At 35.6% G+C, this 15,759-nt stretch overlaps 1 protein-coding gene across 3 annotated transcripts in view; it reads right to left on the bottom strand.

Moving 5' to 3' along the window:
* NFIB (nuclear factor I B) overlaps nt 1-15,489 on the bottom strand; it is a 456,225-nt gene extending 440,736 nt beyond the window's left edge. For 2 of the 3 annotated variants that reach the window (XM_053702572.1, XM_053702570.1), the window contains exon 1: nt 2,766-3,421. In XM_053702572.1, the coding sequence (XP_053558547.1) occupies nt 2,766-2,795 (30 nt within the window). In that variant the 5' untranslated portion in view covers nt 2,796-3,421. Of the gene's footprint in view, nt 1-2,765; nt 3,422-14,931 lie in introns of those variants that run through there. The other variant, XM_053702571.1, reaches the window with a different exon arrangement.
* Between the last annotated feature and the right edge of the window lie 270 nt (nt 15,490-15,759).

Here is a 15,759-nt window from a genome sequence, read left to right on the forward strand (position 1 = left end):
GATAAGAAATTAAAGAAAAATAGTAAAGAAGATATCCAGGACGATAAAATGTGGGTATTTCCTAGCTTTTGCGATTGAATAACCTATATTTAAATAAAGACAACTGTTTATGCAAATCTTATTTAAGTGGTATTTAAAAGTATGCAGTTTTCTTAATAAGAAAACATTATTTGTTTTTAACTGTCACTTAAAGGGAGAGTTGTAATAATAATAGCTTTATTTTGTATGTATGTATTTATTTATATTTGAATGATTGATCCATCTATATACAGGTAACACGTTTTAACAGTGGCCAGAATTATTTTATGAATTTTAGTCTACAATACATAGAACTATAAACAATTAACACCATTTTAAATGTAGTATACTCTGGTCTGAAAACTTTATGAAAATGCAAATTTATGAAAGAATTAAGAATCATTTATTTTCTTGTAATTTTTATTAATATTTATATACTAGAGTAAGAAATTCCCATTTAAAATACACCAATACTTCATACTTTAAAAAATAGAAAAAATAATATATGCAATAAGTATGCACTGATACATAAAACTATGTACATAAAAATATATATTAACTTTTAAATAAATGACTGTCTGGTCTACACATTGAGGATAGATAGATAGATAGATAGATAGATAGATAGATAGATAGATAGATAGATAAATACACAATACACACACACTTTATATATGTGTGTATGTATAAACCATTGAAAACAAAACTATAACATCAAAATTTTAAAATAGCTTTACATGTATTAACTAGATCATGACACAGGTTTATATTAAGCATGCATGCTGGTTTATACTTTTATAACTTTTAAAACAAATACGTTAACAATCAACGTGCTAACTCAGAAGTCGAAAGATGTCCCTATACAACTTTAGAAAAAAAGTACCCTTAACACTTGTTCATTAAAATACATCTAAGTCACTCAAACTCACATGCCAAACAAAATATAAACAGTAAAAAAAGTGTCAGCCAAAAACTGCAGGACTGTATCCAATCACTGAATAAGTCTTATCATTGTTTTCATCTTCATTCACAATTTGTGAATGCCTCAGTCTTTTTGAAGAGCAATGGTTTATAATTGTCAAATCATTTAAATGTTAATTAATTGCACATTTTATCAAATGGCCCAAGTTCTGGTGATATGACAAATTAGTGAAAATGATAATACTCTGCTCATAAACTGACTAAACTATGCTACAATGTCATGCTGTTGTATGGCTCAAGGAAATGGGTTTAGGCTGCCAATGCTTTTTTCCAAAAATGTTCTTTCCTCAGGATGATTTTTTTTTTTTGTCACAACTTCTTTTTTAATAATGACAGAAATATAATCTGCAGGTAGGTATGCTCATTTCCCCCAACCAAAAGACACCCACAAGCAGTTGTCATTACTCAAACTTCAACTTTTTTTTTTTGTTTTTTTTTTTTTATTGAATACAAATTTGAAGTAAGCTGCAATGTAAATTTATTTTGAGTAAAAACTAAAAAAAAAAAAAAAAGTATAGCCAAAGAAAGAGAAAAAATTAATTCAGCAAAGTATTAATATGAATATTTTTCCCTTTCTTATGCAGCTGTAACATAATCAGTGCCAATAAATACTAAATAGTTTTACTTGCAAAATGATATATATTAAAGGGTTTCAATTATGGAATGAGCTTAAGAATTGTTTTATCTTAAAATGTAACAAACGTGATTATATTTTGGGTTCATGCCACAAACTTACATGAAGCTGAAACTTTAGTATGAAATATAATGATTTCAGCAAGGTAAAAAGAACGTGTATGGATGTCACATATCACTGCGCAAATATAGGTCTAAACACCCGAGTGCAGTAAGCACCCTGGTTTCTGAACTTTACATTTATTCTGCACAGCTTTAAAAAAAATGCTAAAACTATAAATATAGCGAGATACTAGATTCAAAAATATAGATAGATAGATAGATAGATAGATAGATAGATAGATAGATAGATAGATAGATAGATAGATAGATGATAGATAGATAGATAGATAGATAGATAGATAGATAGATAGATAGATGATAGATAGATAGATGATAAATAGTATTTCGACTGCAGCGCTAACACTAGTTTTCCAAAGCGGTGAACGGTGAAGTCGTTAAGATATGGGTAGCAGACCAGGCCACACTCCGGACCCCACATGCCATTGCGCATGGAACGTTCCCGGGACTGCGGGAGCATTCCCTGAGACATACCAATGGGGCAAAGGGTGGCACAACACACCCCTCTTTTTGTTTTGGAATTCTAACTCCGCGGACGTTCCTTTACAGCAGAGAAAGGGCGAAAATTAACCCTCGGCTGCCAGAGTGCGCTTCAACAAATTCGTTTTAATGATAAAGCGCCACAAATACCCTGCTAAATGACATCAATCATGCAAATGTATGTCACTTCAATAGTGTAGCAAATTACAAAGAAGGTATCACGAATAATACATCTACCTGAGTTTCTAACGCATCATACAAAATTTTGGGATGCATTATATAGACTTGCTTAGATTGTTTAACAGTAATGAATATACTGTTTTACTTAATACACACAAAACTAACTCCCCAAAGCAATGAAAAATACAAACTAATCAAACTTAATTACTATCTTAAAAGTTTAGGCGAAGCGCTAGCACCTGCTTACTTAGGCGCAAGCTCGTGTTCTACCCAGCTATGTACTGTATTGTAGATGGAACAAATCAAATTGAAAAAAAAAAAACTCAGCCATCCCTTGTGCACCCCTCGTATACCTGAGTGAGGCAGATAGGAGAATACATCATGGCTTGGCGTGCGGTGGTGATCCCCAGATGAGCATGAAAATGAGCACGATTTCACCTATTCATTGTACGTTATCAGCAGCGGCTCAGTGTAAACTCAGCGGGTCCGCAAGAGGAGGTGACTTCGCTGCGGGTGTCTCACGCAGTAGAACCACCGGTATGCTGCTGCCCTAGCGCCGCTCCTTCCCTGGGCAACGTTCTAAAGGCTGGCGCGTGGGTAGCGCTGCTTCGCCAGTCCGTGAAATGGGTTCGCGTGGAAGTGATGGGGATTCCCGATCCTATAAAGTTTTTTGGGTTTATTTGTAACCGCAGTGTTAGGAAGATTATTTTAAGCTTCGGAGTGAAGAAGATGAAGGCAGTTCCCACACTCTGTTACTCCTCTTCCAGGTCCGAGCCGTGTCAATAATAAATTGATGTGATGTATCATCTATATCTCACCATAAGGAAGGCTCGCAGCTCAGGCTCCCACTCCCTCTCTTCCGTTCTCTCCCTCTTTGCTAACTTGAAGGGGAAAATCGCACCGGTTACACCCTCTGCACCGTTTCAGCTTTTCAAATCAGACCTAAGGATTTTTTATTATTATTATTATTTAATTACACAATCATCAAGGAGATACACTCCTCCCCCTGGTGCGTTGTCGGCTTGTCTCCTATATGTACCTCCGCCCCTTCACATGTAGCGAGTGGCAAAGCCCACAACTTGCAGGGTACCGGCGTCCTGCCGGGAGAGGAGGGGTTAAATCTCACTGCTTATGGATTGCATATTATAAATATGTCCTCTTATATCGTCATCAATATTATAAAAAGACAGCGTTGCAAGTGCAACGTGTTTGTTCTGTGACTGTCATTTACAACCGATTGGTATTAATATATAAGCCGTGCACCGAACATTGCAGCCAATTTTTCAATTGCATTGTGTGTTTTTATAATCTCACTTTAACCCGTTAGATAGCACTTACTATTTTACATTGCACACACATATATATATATATATATATATATATATATATATATATATATATATATATATATATATATATATATACATATATATATATACCACTTGGATATTCTGCCATAGTGAGAGCGAAACATTGGAAACGGATTTCTTAATAAACCATTTAATTTGGGTTTTATCCTACACAGACGACTTAACTTTAATTATTATTTGAACTTAGAGTATTACATTTGTAATAAATGTGGCACATCAAATGGGCAGTGCCCTGCAAATAACAAGTGTTCGTATGATAAGCAGGGTTGCAGAACTAGGCACAGTAGTTATTGCTGCCTTTTATACGCCCTGTCCCTCACCTCTCGCTTTCCCGCCTCCCTGCCCTCCCTCTCTGCGGTTATCTGGGGTGAGGGGAGCCGGGTGCGGCTCTAGCTGCCTTGCTTAACTCTTTGAGTACGTTGCAAAATTGCCATACAGTTACAGTACAATTTTCACTGGCCCAACGTTAACAAGGCAGGTGCAACCTTTGCAGGTCTCCAAATTGAACCAAATCATAGTTAAGCCAGCGACTGACAACTTTTTTACTTTGTTTTTTCTTTCCAAAATCTCTGACATCTTTCTACACCTGTTTTTTATTTATTTATTTATTTTACCTAAGTGCCTTTTGACAACTTGAGGGCTAGAATAAGATACAACTGAAAATACTATAGCTAAAACTAGTAAACATGTGTATATCAAAGCATCATGCTAAATACTGCACACTCTCATAATTTAGCAGTCCTGATATACCCTGATGTCCCAACAGTAGCTAACAGTTATTGACCTAAACATTATCTAAAATAAAATGACATTAGTTAGCATATTAATTATGTTTAAGAGCACTATTTAGGTGCCAAAGGAGTTAAAGGCTATAGCATTTGGCATTGGGTAAATTAAAGATCTGGTAGCCTGGAAGAAGCTTATTTATCATTTTTTATTCCACACACTAAAGTAAGGATGGAGTAGCAGTATAAAGTTTATTTCACAACACTTATTAGGAGTGACCCACTCAGGAAATACCCAGCACCTTTCAAACATTCAGTCCCTTCAAAGCTCTCTCCATTTCTAAATCTACAATCTAGTGTGCCAACATTCCTTGGTTTCAAGACTGCAAATTTCATTGGTTCTGGTAATTAAGAAGTAATTCAATACAGTAAAATAAAATTAAAAAATCCCAGTTGCCATTCAGGATACAATTAAATAAATAAAACACATTTGCAATGCTCCAAAAATGGTACACAGAAAAGAAATTGTGAAAACATGACGTAATTCTTTTGATGTACAGATATTTTTAAACTTACTTTGTGCAGTGATGCCTTACTGTATACATTGACTATGTTATCTTCTAGATGGCAGACTATTCATCAAATGGAAATTAAGGGTTAATAGATATTGATGATATTGTCCAGTGGCCATAAAACCTACAAACATAACAACTAATGGAAAAATATGCTATTTATTATTACAAAAAGATTAAAAAAAGGTCCAATTAAAAAAATATTTTTAGCAAAATTACCAAATATTTGGAATATATGTGCAATAACAAGTAGATGAACCAGTTTATGAAACAAAATAGAGTACCTTGAAGCTTGTTACACCACATGTAATCAACTAGTTAGTGGTGTATCACCAGGCAATACAATGCAGGCCACAGCATTGCACCACCAGGTAATACAGCGCTGGCCCAAACAGCACAATGATTTTAACACTGACTGAAACTGCAAGCTTCTTTGGCCAGGTCTTCATTCTGTCTGTAATGTCCTGCCAAGTACTGTGTGCCATAGCTCTGCTGTAAATATATGGGAGCCAGTAGAAAAGAATGCTATTTAGGGTGAATGAAAGCAGTGTGCACTGAAAATTCAATTCACACAAGAGCGTTCCAGCTGGTGTGAACTGAACAGGGACTGGGAACTGACAGCCAAAAAGCAAAATATAAATAAAGAAAAGAGTGCATGTTTAGGGCCACTGCCTGTTTGTGGTTTGCTGCCTTGTCTGGCTTACAGACATTTCCCACTTCAGTAGTGTGTGTAGTATGTGGGGTTCAGTAGAGAAGGAATTCAAATATAGAAATTGATTTTCCTGTACATGCTTTGAAGAAGGTAAGTCAGGTCAAGTCAACCATGAAATGGTCACTTTTACCCTCTGAGCTGAGAGGGGTGGGACTGGGAACAAAATCAGCCAGCTGCTGTAATTCTGCTCTGCCTTCCAAGTACAGTTTATACAGGGACAAGGCAAGAGGCTGCTTGGATTTTTATGAATTCCATCCACTATTAACTCATTCACTGCATTATGCTAGCGTGCACTGCTGGGTTATCATCCATGAGCATAAAGCTGCAGTTTTGTTAAAACAATAGGGGTACTGTTCATTATTATAGCTTCACATACGCTTATTAAAGAGACATTAAACACAAAATGTTTCTTTCATGATTCAGATAAAGCACATTTTTATCAGCTTTCCAATTTACGTCTATTATCAAATTTTCCTCATTCTCTTATCCATTGTTGAAGGGAGTTAGTGGAAAAAAAACACATAGTGAACCAATGACAAGATGCATATATGTGAAGGCTGCAATCAGCAGCTAGTTCCCAGTGGTGCATTGCTGCTCCTAAACATACCTAGGTATGCTTTTCAATAAAAAAAAAATACCAAGAGAATAAATCATATTAGATAAAAGTAAATTGGAAAATTGTTTGAAATTGTATGCTCTATTTTAATAATTTATAATGGGTTTCATGCCCCTTTGACAGGATTTCAGAACAATTAGCATAGGACTTAAAAAGGGAAAATAACATTTTAAAAGATTGTGATATTTTTAAAATACCACAAGGTATGATAAGGAATATAAGTTCAAACCTGAAAAAAAGAACTAAGGCAATAAAAGTCCCTGCAACAATATAGAGTGCACAGAAGCTATGCTTTTCATTTAAAGGGACAGTCAAGTATAAATTAAACTTTCATTATTCAGATAGGACTTTTAATTTTAATCAACTTTCCAATTTACTTTTATCATCAAATTTGCTTTTTTCTCTTGGTATTCTTAGTTTAAACTAAACATAGGTAGGCTCATATGCTAATTTCTAAGCCTTTGAGGGCTGCCTCTTATCACATGCTTTTTAAATCTCTTTTCAACACAAAGAGACAGAAAGTACACGTGGCTATATAGATAACACTGTGTTCAGGCACAGGGGGTTACTTTAAGATTTAGCACAAAACAATGCTAAATTTAAGACAATAGATAATAAACAGTCACAGTCATGTGATCAGGGGGCTGGAAGAAGGTTCATAGATACAAGGTAATCACAGAGGTAAAAAGTATATTAATATAACTGTGTTGGTTATGCAAAACTGGGGAATGGGTAATAAAGGGATTATCTATCTTTTAAAACAATAACAATTCTATGGTTGACTGTCCCTTTAATTATGAAACAAACAAGCATGCATGTATGGCAAACATATTCTGAGGTTACATGGTCAATGCCTGTTAAGAACTCTGGCTGGATCTTGCTACTGCAATTAATTGATAGACAATTCATTTATGTCTGTACCAGTAGTTAAAGGGATATGAAACCTACACATTTTCTTTTGAGCACAGCATCTTAAAAAAGATTCCAATTTACTTCTATTATCACATTTGCTTAGTTCCCATGATAGTCTCTGTTGAAGAAATACCTAGGTAGGCACCTGCAATATGAACATGGCAGGAAATAGTGCTGACATCTAGTGCTCTTGCAAATTGATAACATTCTTGCAAATCTGCTGCCATATAGTGCTCCAGAAATGGGCCGGCGGGCTCCTAAGCTTAAATCCCTGCTTTTCAACAAATGCTACCAAGAGAAAGGGGGGATGATACTAGAAGCAAATTATAAAGTTGTTTAAATTGCATGCTCTATCTGAATCATGAAATAAAAAAATGGGTTTCATATCCCTTTAATACACAATACAAATATTACTGTATCCATTTTGAATTGCAACCATAGCCTATGAGGGAAAAAAACAAATCTCATTACATGGTAAGCACAGCGGTATGCTTCCTCTACATTATATTTATAAAAGGAAATAAAACCATATATTAAATTAGAAAGTTGCTGAAACTTACATTCTCTGTCTGAATCAGGAAAGAAGAATTTTGGGTTTAATATCCCTTTAAACATTTCATAATTGAAAAGGACGGTATTTATCCACACTCATAATCATTTAATGCTATAAATGAAAAGACCCTGTTATTTTACCCTTTGGCTGCTGGATAGTTAACAAAACTCTCAGTAGAGCTCTAAAGGAAAAAAACTGCCAAGCATTTGGTGACTGAGCTGAAACACACACAGCTCTCATATCTAGAGGGGGAGGGGAGAGAGGGAAATACAGTTCACTTCCAAGAGAGAAACTCTGACTTTGGAGGTAGGACTTGTCTCTCTGCCAAATATAAAAACTGAGAGAAAGAAAGATGAAGGTGGGGGAGTAGGAGTAGTGCTGTACTAGGTTTACTAGTATTTTCATTATTTTACAGTCTTTCAACATTTTCCAGCTCTACTTTTTTCAATTGATCTTGTATTTCATACACACATCCCTTAACCCTTAAAATCTTTGCACTGCCAACAAATATTTCCATTTTTATTTATTTTTATTTTCTGCAAACTCTAGAATTGTATGCAGGGCATACCAATATGCCAATTGTCTTCTATAAGTACAGTTTATAAAGCTATTCAAATTGGTGCCAGTAACAACCACTCAATGTGAAATGAACAATATATATGGCTTTCATTTATGCACAATTATGATAGCATTTTTGCTGAATTTCAAAATAGGCTAAAGACATACACTGGCTTAAAATATCTCATTGCCTGCCTCAGATAAAATGGTGTGTATACCAATACTCAGTTATTAAGGCTGCTTTAAAATAATCAATATAACAAAAATAGGCTGCAAAACTTAAACTTCAAGCTGTTTATTTTGATTTTGACACTAGCAGGAAGAGCATGTTTGTATATAATTTGATCATGGGACATAAGCTCGCTGGCTGATAACAACTCACATATTGGTGGACAGTGACACATCCCACATAAGAAAAATAAAATGTGTTGTTTTTTCAAGGATAGACCAAAAAAAAATATATGGTTAAACAAACTGTAATAAGTTTTAGAAAAAGTCTTTATTACATTATGCAAAGGATAACATATTTAATATCCCTTTAAACTAGTATATTTGTGAAAGACTTTGTACTATTTCCTCTTATGTCCTTCACTGCACAGGCAGTGAAGGGGTAAACACCTATAGACAAGCCACTAATAAGCAGAAGGGATCTCCTGTTTGCTATTGCTGTGGATTAGAGGGCACCGCACAGAAATTACTTGGCAAATATGGTTATTTTGAATTAGTATTTCTCTAAGAGGAAGAAGCTTTTGGGGACTGGAAGTCTGTCAAGCTAGTAATAACTTTGTAGAAATAATTTTGTCCTTTTTTTTTTTCTAAGGAAAACACAGCTGAAAATGAACTGCTGGTTTAACCATTTGCAGCTTCCTTCCACAAATCAGGAGACATTAGTATTTTGAAAAATATGAAACCAAAAATACAGTTACACTTTGTTAAAATAAACTTTTACTCCAACTCACACCTAGACAGGGCTAGGAGAGTGGAAGTTTGACTTTCCTCTGACGGGCACACCTCAACAAAGAAAAAACATACAGCTAATAATGTTACTGTCATTACTGTGCACTCTGCCTGTGTTATAAATTTCCTGCTCATTTAGAAATCTGAAGCTCTGTACATTCCCTTAGGCTAAGCCTGCCCCACAGATGAATGGGGTAATTGACTGAACCAGGAATAAGTGGGAGGATTTTTGAAACCACAGGATATTCATAACAAGCACCCTGCACTGGAATACAAGCCATGCTCATTTTTTACCTTGTCCACAATTCTGATGCCACTAATCTATATAAAGAGAGTTCCTTTATATTAATTTTGAGCACTGAACTGCCTTTTCTAGAGAACATCTGTTTAAAACATTTAGTTTACTAAACTTTATATAAGTCCCTCTAAATATATCATAAGATGCTTATTCATTAAATATCAACAACATTGTAATGTATATCCCTAATTTGTTAAAGATGGATAATTGTGTATAATCCTCTATTAAATCACTACTGTGTAAAGCTTTTACAAATATATTTCTTACATTCCAGTTAGGTTTAAAGAGACAGTATACTGTAAAATAGTTTTTCCGTTAATGTGTTTACAATTGCTTTTTTTACCAACTGCAGAGTAAAAAATGTATGAAAATTAGCTTTTTAAGGTTTATTTCTGTATATTAAAGCTCTGATTTTGTGTTTTGAAGCCACAGCCTAATAAAATAGGTTGAGCTTGTAGGTATAATCAGATCTCATTACGTTATCACATTGTGCACATATACCTGCTTCTTTATCTTATATCTGTCCTTAAAACAATCACCAATACTTTGAGAGAACAATGGACAATCAACATTTTATTACCTTATCTCTGCTTTATCACACTGGGAGTGTAATTTCTTCTGCTGGCTGTGTTTACAAAGCTTATCTATAGCTGGTACGCGCGGCCACAAACTATCAGAATAGGTGGGGATACCACATCCTAAATTAACAATTTCAAATGCCAATATAAGGGTAAAGGAGCTACTTGTAAACAATTTAATACACTGCAGCAGGTAAAGTGGATCATTGGGAACAAATTAAAGGGGAGAAAATTTTTGAGTAAACTGTCCCTTTAAGGAGATATTAAACACGATTAAGAACAGCAAGCAGTGTACTGTGCTATACATGCCTAGCTATAGCTATATATGCGAATCTGCAATAAAATAAAAAAGACATATGCCAAGTAGAGAAATGCTCTTAGGGTGGATTATTCTGTCTATACTCAAGTATGCTGTTCATCTCTCTCCACAATGTAATATATAACTTCCAAAAGGGCTACTCATTTGAAGTTGATGTGTAAAGATATCCATACTGTTGTTGCTATTACTGTCATTTCTAATATGTATTTCCCTCTAAGCGTGTGAATGCAAAATATTAACATTGCTCAGTCATTACTCGAAAAAGACTGAACATCCTGGTTTAAGCAATAGCCTACCCTAAACTAATGATATTAACTAACGAAAGATATTTAAAGGAACATGAAACCCAAAAATGTTCTTTCATGATTTAGATAGAACATACAATTTTAAACAACTTTCCAATTTACTTCCATTATTTAATTTGCTTCATTCTCTTGATATCCTTTACTGAAAGGTTTATTTAGGCAAGCTCAGGTGCAACAGAGAACCTAGGTTATAGCTGTTGATTGGTGGCTGCATATATATATATCGATTGTGATTGGCTCGCCCATGTGCTCAGGTAGAAACCATTAGAACATAGCTGCTCCTTCAACAAATGATACCAAGAGAATGAAACAGATTAGATAATAAAAGTAAATTAGAAAGTTGTTTAAAATTGTATTCTCTATCTGAATCATGAAATACATTTTTTAGGTTTTATGTCCCTTTCAGTAAAGAAGGGAATTTATTGAAAAGTTCAGGCTTTTAAACTGATTTTTATTTTTATTTAGTTGAACAAAGGTCACATGGGGTTCTTCAAGTCAGCCAAAAGTCCCATCGGCCTGAATGATAGAAGGTGAGGTGGGAATAACAAACTCTTTTTGTCTTTTATTCTGGCTCAGCAAAGGGACACACTATAGTCGAGCACATAGCTGGTCATCAGGTGCCAGCATGTACTTTGGTTGTTTATTCAAAAGTCCCTCTACCCAACATTAAAAAAAATTTTTACCTGGAATTATTTGGACCACACATGATATAAATCGACTTGTTGCTTTGCTGGAGCTGACTTTAATTATGTAAAATTCCTTTGTCAGTTTCAATATGTATTTATAGTCAAGCAATAGTGCAATAATAGGCAATAGAGCATTTACTATTTTCACTTTTATGTCCCTTTAAACAGACTTACTAGCCATTTGAATTCAAGAATTTATATTTATCTGTTCACCCCATTCAAACTGTCCTAATAACAACTGACACGTATTTGTCCACTGTCAACACAAATTGATTTTCATGGTAAATGGACACAGTGCCTAAAATTGCAGATTGCTGACTTAAAGGGACAATTTAATCAAAATTAAACTTTCATGATTCAGATAGGGCATGCAATTTTAAGCAACTTTCAAATTTACTTGTATCATCAAATTTGTTTTGTTCTCTTGGTATTCTTTGTTGAAAGGTAAACCGAGGTAGGTTAATATGCTAATTTCGAAGCCCTTTTATCTCAGTGCATTTTGACAGTTTTTCAGTTAAACAGCGCTAGTTCATGTGTGCCATGTAGATAACAGTGTGCTCACTCCTGTGGAGTTATTTATGAGGTAATCACAGAGGTAAAAAGTATATTAATATAACCTTGTTGGTAATGCAAAACTGGGGAATGGGTAATAAACAGAGTATCTGTATAAAACAATAACAAATCTGGAGTAGACTGTCCCTTTAAGGCATAAAATCTAGTGGATTTCAAGTTTGTCTCAAATAAGTATTTTGAATGTAGTCATCTTGCTCTGTTTGTACTAGAAAGTTGGTTAATTAATAATAGTGCAACATTTATGTTTCTCTCAGCCATATTTGCTGATATGCATACAATATGTTCTGGTTAGGTACAGTATATAACATAATAAACCTGTCAGTTTCAAAAAAGCAAGAAGCAAGCCCAAGCTGGCTAAAGTAAGATACTGTAGTATACAATAATACTCATTATTTTTGGTAAAGTTAGGAAATTAATCATTATTTCACAACTTTTAACACCAGTGTGCAAGAAACCAAGTTAATCCTGATGTATCTTGGGGGGGTCAAATTTTTTTTCATAATTATCTGCTTTAATCTGCTAATGCAGATCATAATTTAAACTTTATTTGTACAACTATTGTACTGTAAAACATTAGAGGAAAATAGTGGGATATCACAAGGTGACTAACACAAAAATCAGTATATAAGGCAATCTATACACTGCCGAGTACGTTTCGTTTCTTGTAGTACTTTATCAAAGGGTGATGTCCAAAGCTGATAGCCTATATTGTTTTTATTTCACTATGACTGAACCACCACAGGGGATTAAAACGTATTAAAAATATATATCCTGCTGCATTCCCAATCACTTCCCAACTCTCACTAAAAAGTCCGGGCAAAACAGATCACTTCAAAGAAACATACTTAATCGTGTATTTTTGGCGCCTTTTCCTGCCAGCTACTGTACTTAAAAAATGGAGATCTTGTCTGTCCAGTCTCAAGTTCAATGGCAGCCCCCTCTCAGCAGAAGGGGAGGGAGCAGGGGCATGTTCAGTGCACTAATAATAATTCACATCACGCCACCTCAGCTACTTGTGTTAAAGGAGGAACGTCCCACCCCTGCATGCAACCTGAGGACAGCCTGCAAATGACAGACACATGCAGGCACACCGAGCTTCCTTTATCTCAAGCTATGCCATAACCGCAGCTCATGGACACGTGTATCACCTATAATAACATAGCACTATATACAGCCACATGTGCTGACACATGCACACAATGTAATGTATACAATACGTTCAAGTAAACATTATATATATATATATATATTCGGCAAGATTATTGACTATTATTTCAACACATTACTTACACAATCAAAGGAAGGAGTAAATATCCATGTGTATATGAATATTTTAAAATACACACTCCTTTTAGCGTGTGAAAGTAACAGTACTTAGAAAATGCAGAGTGCAGCAACCTATAAAAATAAAGCTGAAGTCATATAAGTTAAGACGATTTTCTAAATCTGCTACATATAGGATATGTTGTTCACACATGGCACTATGACATTTGTGTTTTCTCTGTAGATGTGAATGTTCAAAGACAAAACAAGCAGGTGTATTGTACAATATATAATTACAAGGGTATGCAAAAACTATCACAGAATAAATATCCCAAGACAGTACTTCTAGATCAATCAAATATTACCTACTACGTATGGACTTACAGGGGAGCAATATGGATTTCTGGGACTTTTACAACATACCCAGGGGCATGGGAACAGGAAACAGCAGACATAAATTAGTTCATCCAGATGGAGCACACAGGGTATTGTTTATGAAAGACTATGTTACGAAAATAGTGCAAATTCAGTGCAAAAAAATAATATTCCAGATTTATCTAACCAATAACAAAACACATTTATATTTACGTTACCTCATACATTTCCAGGCATGACATCTACAAGGATGAGACTGGTGAGAAACTAAAATATCAAAGGTTTATAAGATCTACCTGAAACAAGAAAGGGCCAGAGCTAAATTAGCTAAGATCTCAGCATGCTCATGTGAGGGATAGATATACACATAACTGCATACAGCATGTCAAATGAACCGTGGTAATTTAACCCCTTGGTTATGAGAAGCACTAATGCCTTTCTGGAAACCAACTTGTTAAAAGATCTATATCTCCTTAGAATGCACAGCCAAGTAACATCTGCAATTATCCCTTGCAGCGTTCAACTGCTAGGTGTCTGCCAGAATGGGGGAAAAAAGTTGCAGTAGGAAACGTGCCAAGTTCAGCACTCTTGGACGCAAGCTCTATACACTGATTGCTGGCAGAGACGTGTGACCCACATCCAAACACTGCCAACAAAAAAAAACAGACAACTTCTAGCTCATCCCACAACAAGGCATGCCACTAACAAGAGCAGGGAAGGGTTAAAAATGGTCTTGAAACATTCCTCACTGGCAGAGCCAAAACATACATAGCAGCAGCATGATCTCCACAGAGCAGTTATCCATGGAAACATCACAACGTCCTAGTACCCATGGAGGCAAACAAGTCATCTTATAAACCACAGACATACCAATACACGTAACTAACTAACTAATACTAGTTAGGGCTGCCTGCAATGCAAAACATATTCAGCTAAACCTAATCGTTCAACTACACTTTGCAAAATGACTTAATGGAACCCCTCAAATTGCCATTGAGGGCATATATATATATATATATATATATATATATATATATATATATATATATATATATACACACACACAAATATATATATATATACACACACACACACACACACACATAAAATACCAATTGTACATTTGTATAATTTTCAAAACACATACCATTGCACTGTATTGCATTAAATTAATAGGATCCTGTTATCTGTACACAGGCACGGTTGCTTCACATTTCATAGGTGACAGCTAAATTCTCTGACAGGTAATTGCTTTTTTTGTTTTGATTCTATTCTCCAGGAGTGAATGTCAGTCTTATATTTGTTTGTGCTGTTTATCTGTTTGTTCCTAGAACAATTAATATGATTTTTTTTTATAGATACATGTAATGAGTTTTTTTTTTTCCTGTAGTAAAACCGGAAGAGAAAATCTTGGCAGAGGTGGTAAAGTCAAAGTGCAGACAGTAAAAGCCCAGAGTGGCTGCCTTTATTTCCAATATTGCTGGCTCTACGAGTTGCACTCCTGGAGGATGGCTGTGCTGGGCTGACTTGAACGCGGTCCAGGAGAGGCTGATCCCGTTTTTTTTTTTTTGGAGCTGGGCTGGTCTCTGAGTGCTGTTGGCAGGGATTTTTCCTCTCTTTCCCCTGTGTGTCTCCCTGGCCCCCCTGTCAGTCTGGCTCTGCTCTGCACATCAGGCAGCTCATACCAGAGCCTACTCTGCACTTGGACGACTTCCACCCCTTGCTGATTGGCCAGGAAGGCGGCGGCTCCCCACTCACCCTTCCCACCTACCCTCCTCCTACCTCCTCAGCCAGCACCCCCTCCCAACTCCAGCTGTCACAGCCATCCCACCACTCCCCCTCCAAACTCCGCAATCTCCCCTCCTGCTGTATGTTGCATTCCAGCTCTCCCTTTGCAATCACTTCCTTCATTCCGATCCCTATTAAAATTACTTTTCCTGTTCGTGTGTTCCTTTGGTTTTACGTTTCTTTACAA

The sequence above is a fragment of the Bombina bombina genome, chromosome 2, assembly GCF_027579735.1.
Source record: "Bombina bombina isolate aBomBom1 chromosome 2, aBomBom1.pri, whole genome shotgun sequence".
NCBI lineage: Eukaryota > Metazoa > Chordata > Amphibia > Anura > Bombinatoridae > Bombina > Bombina bombina.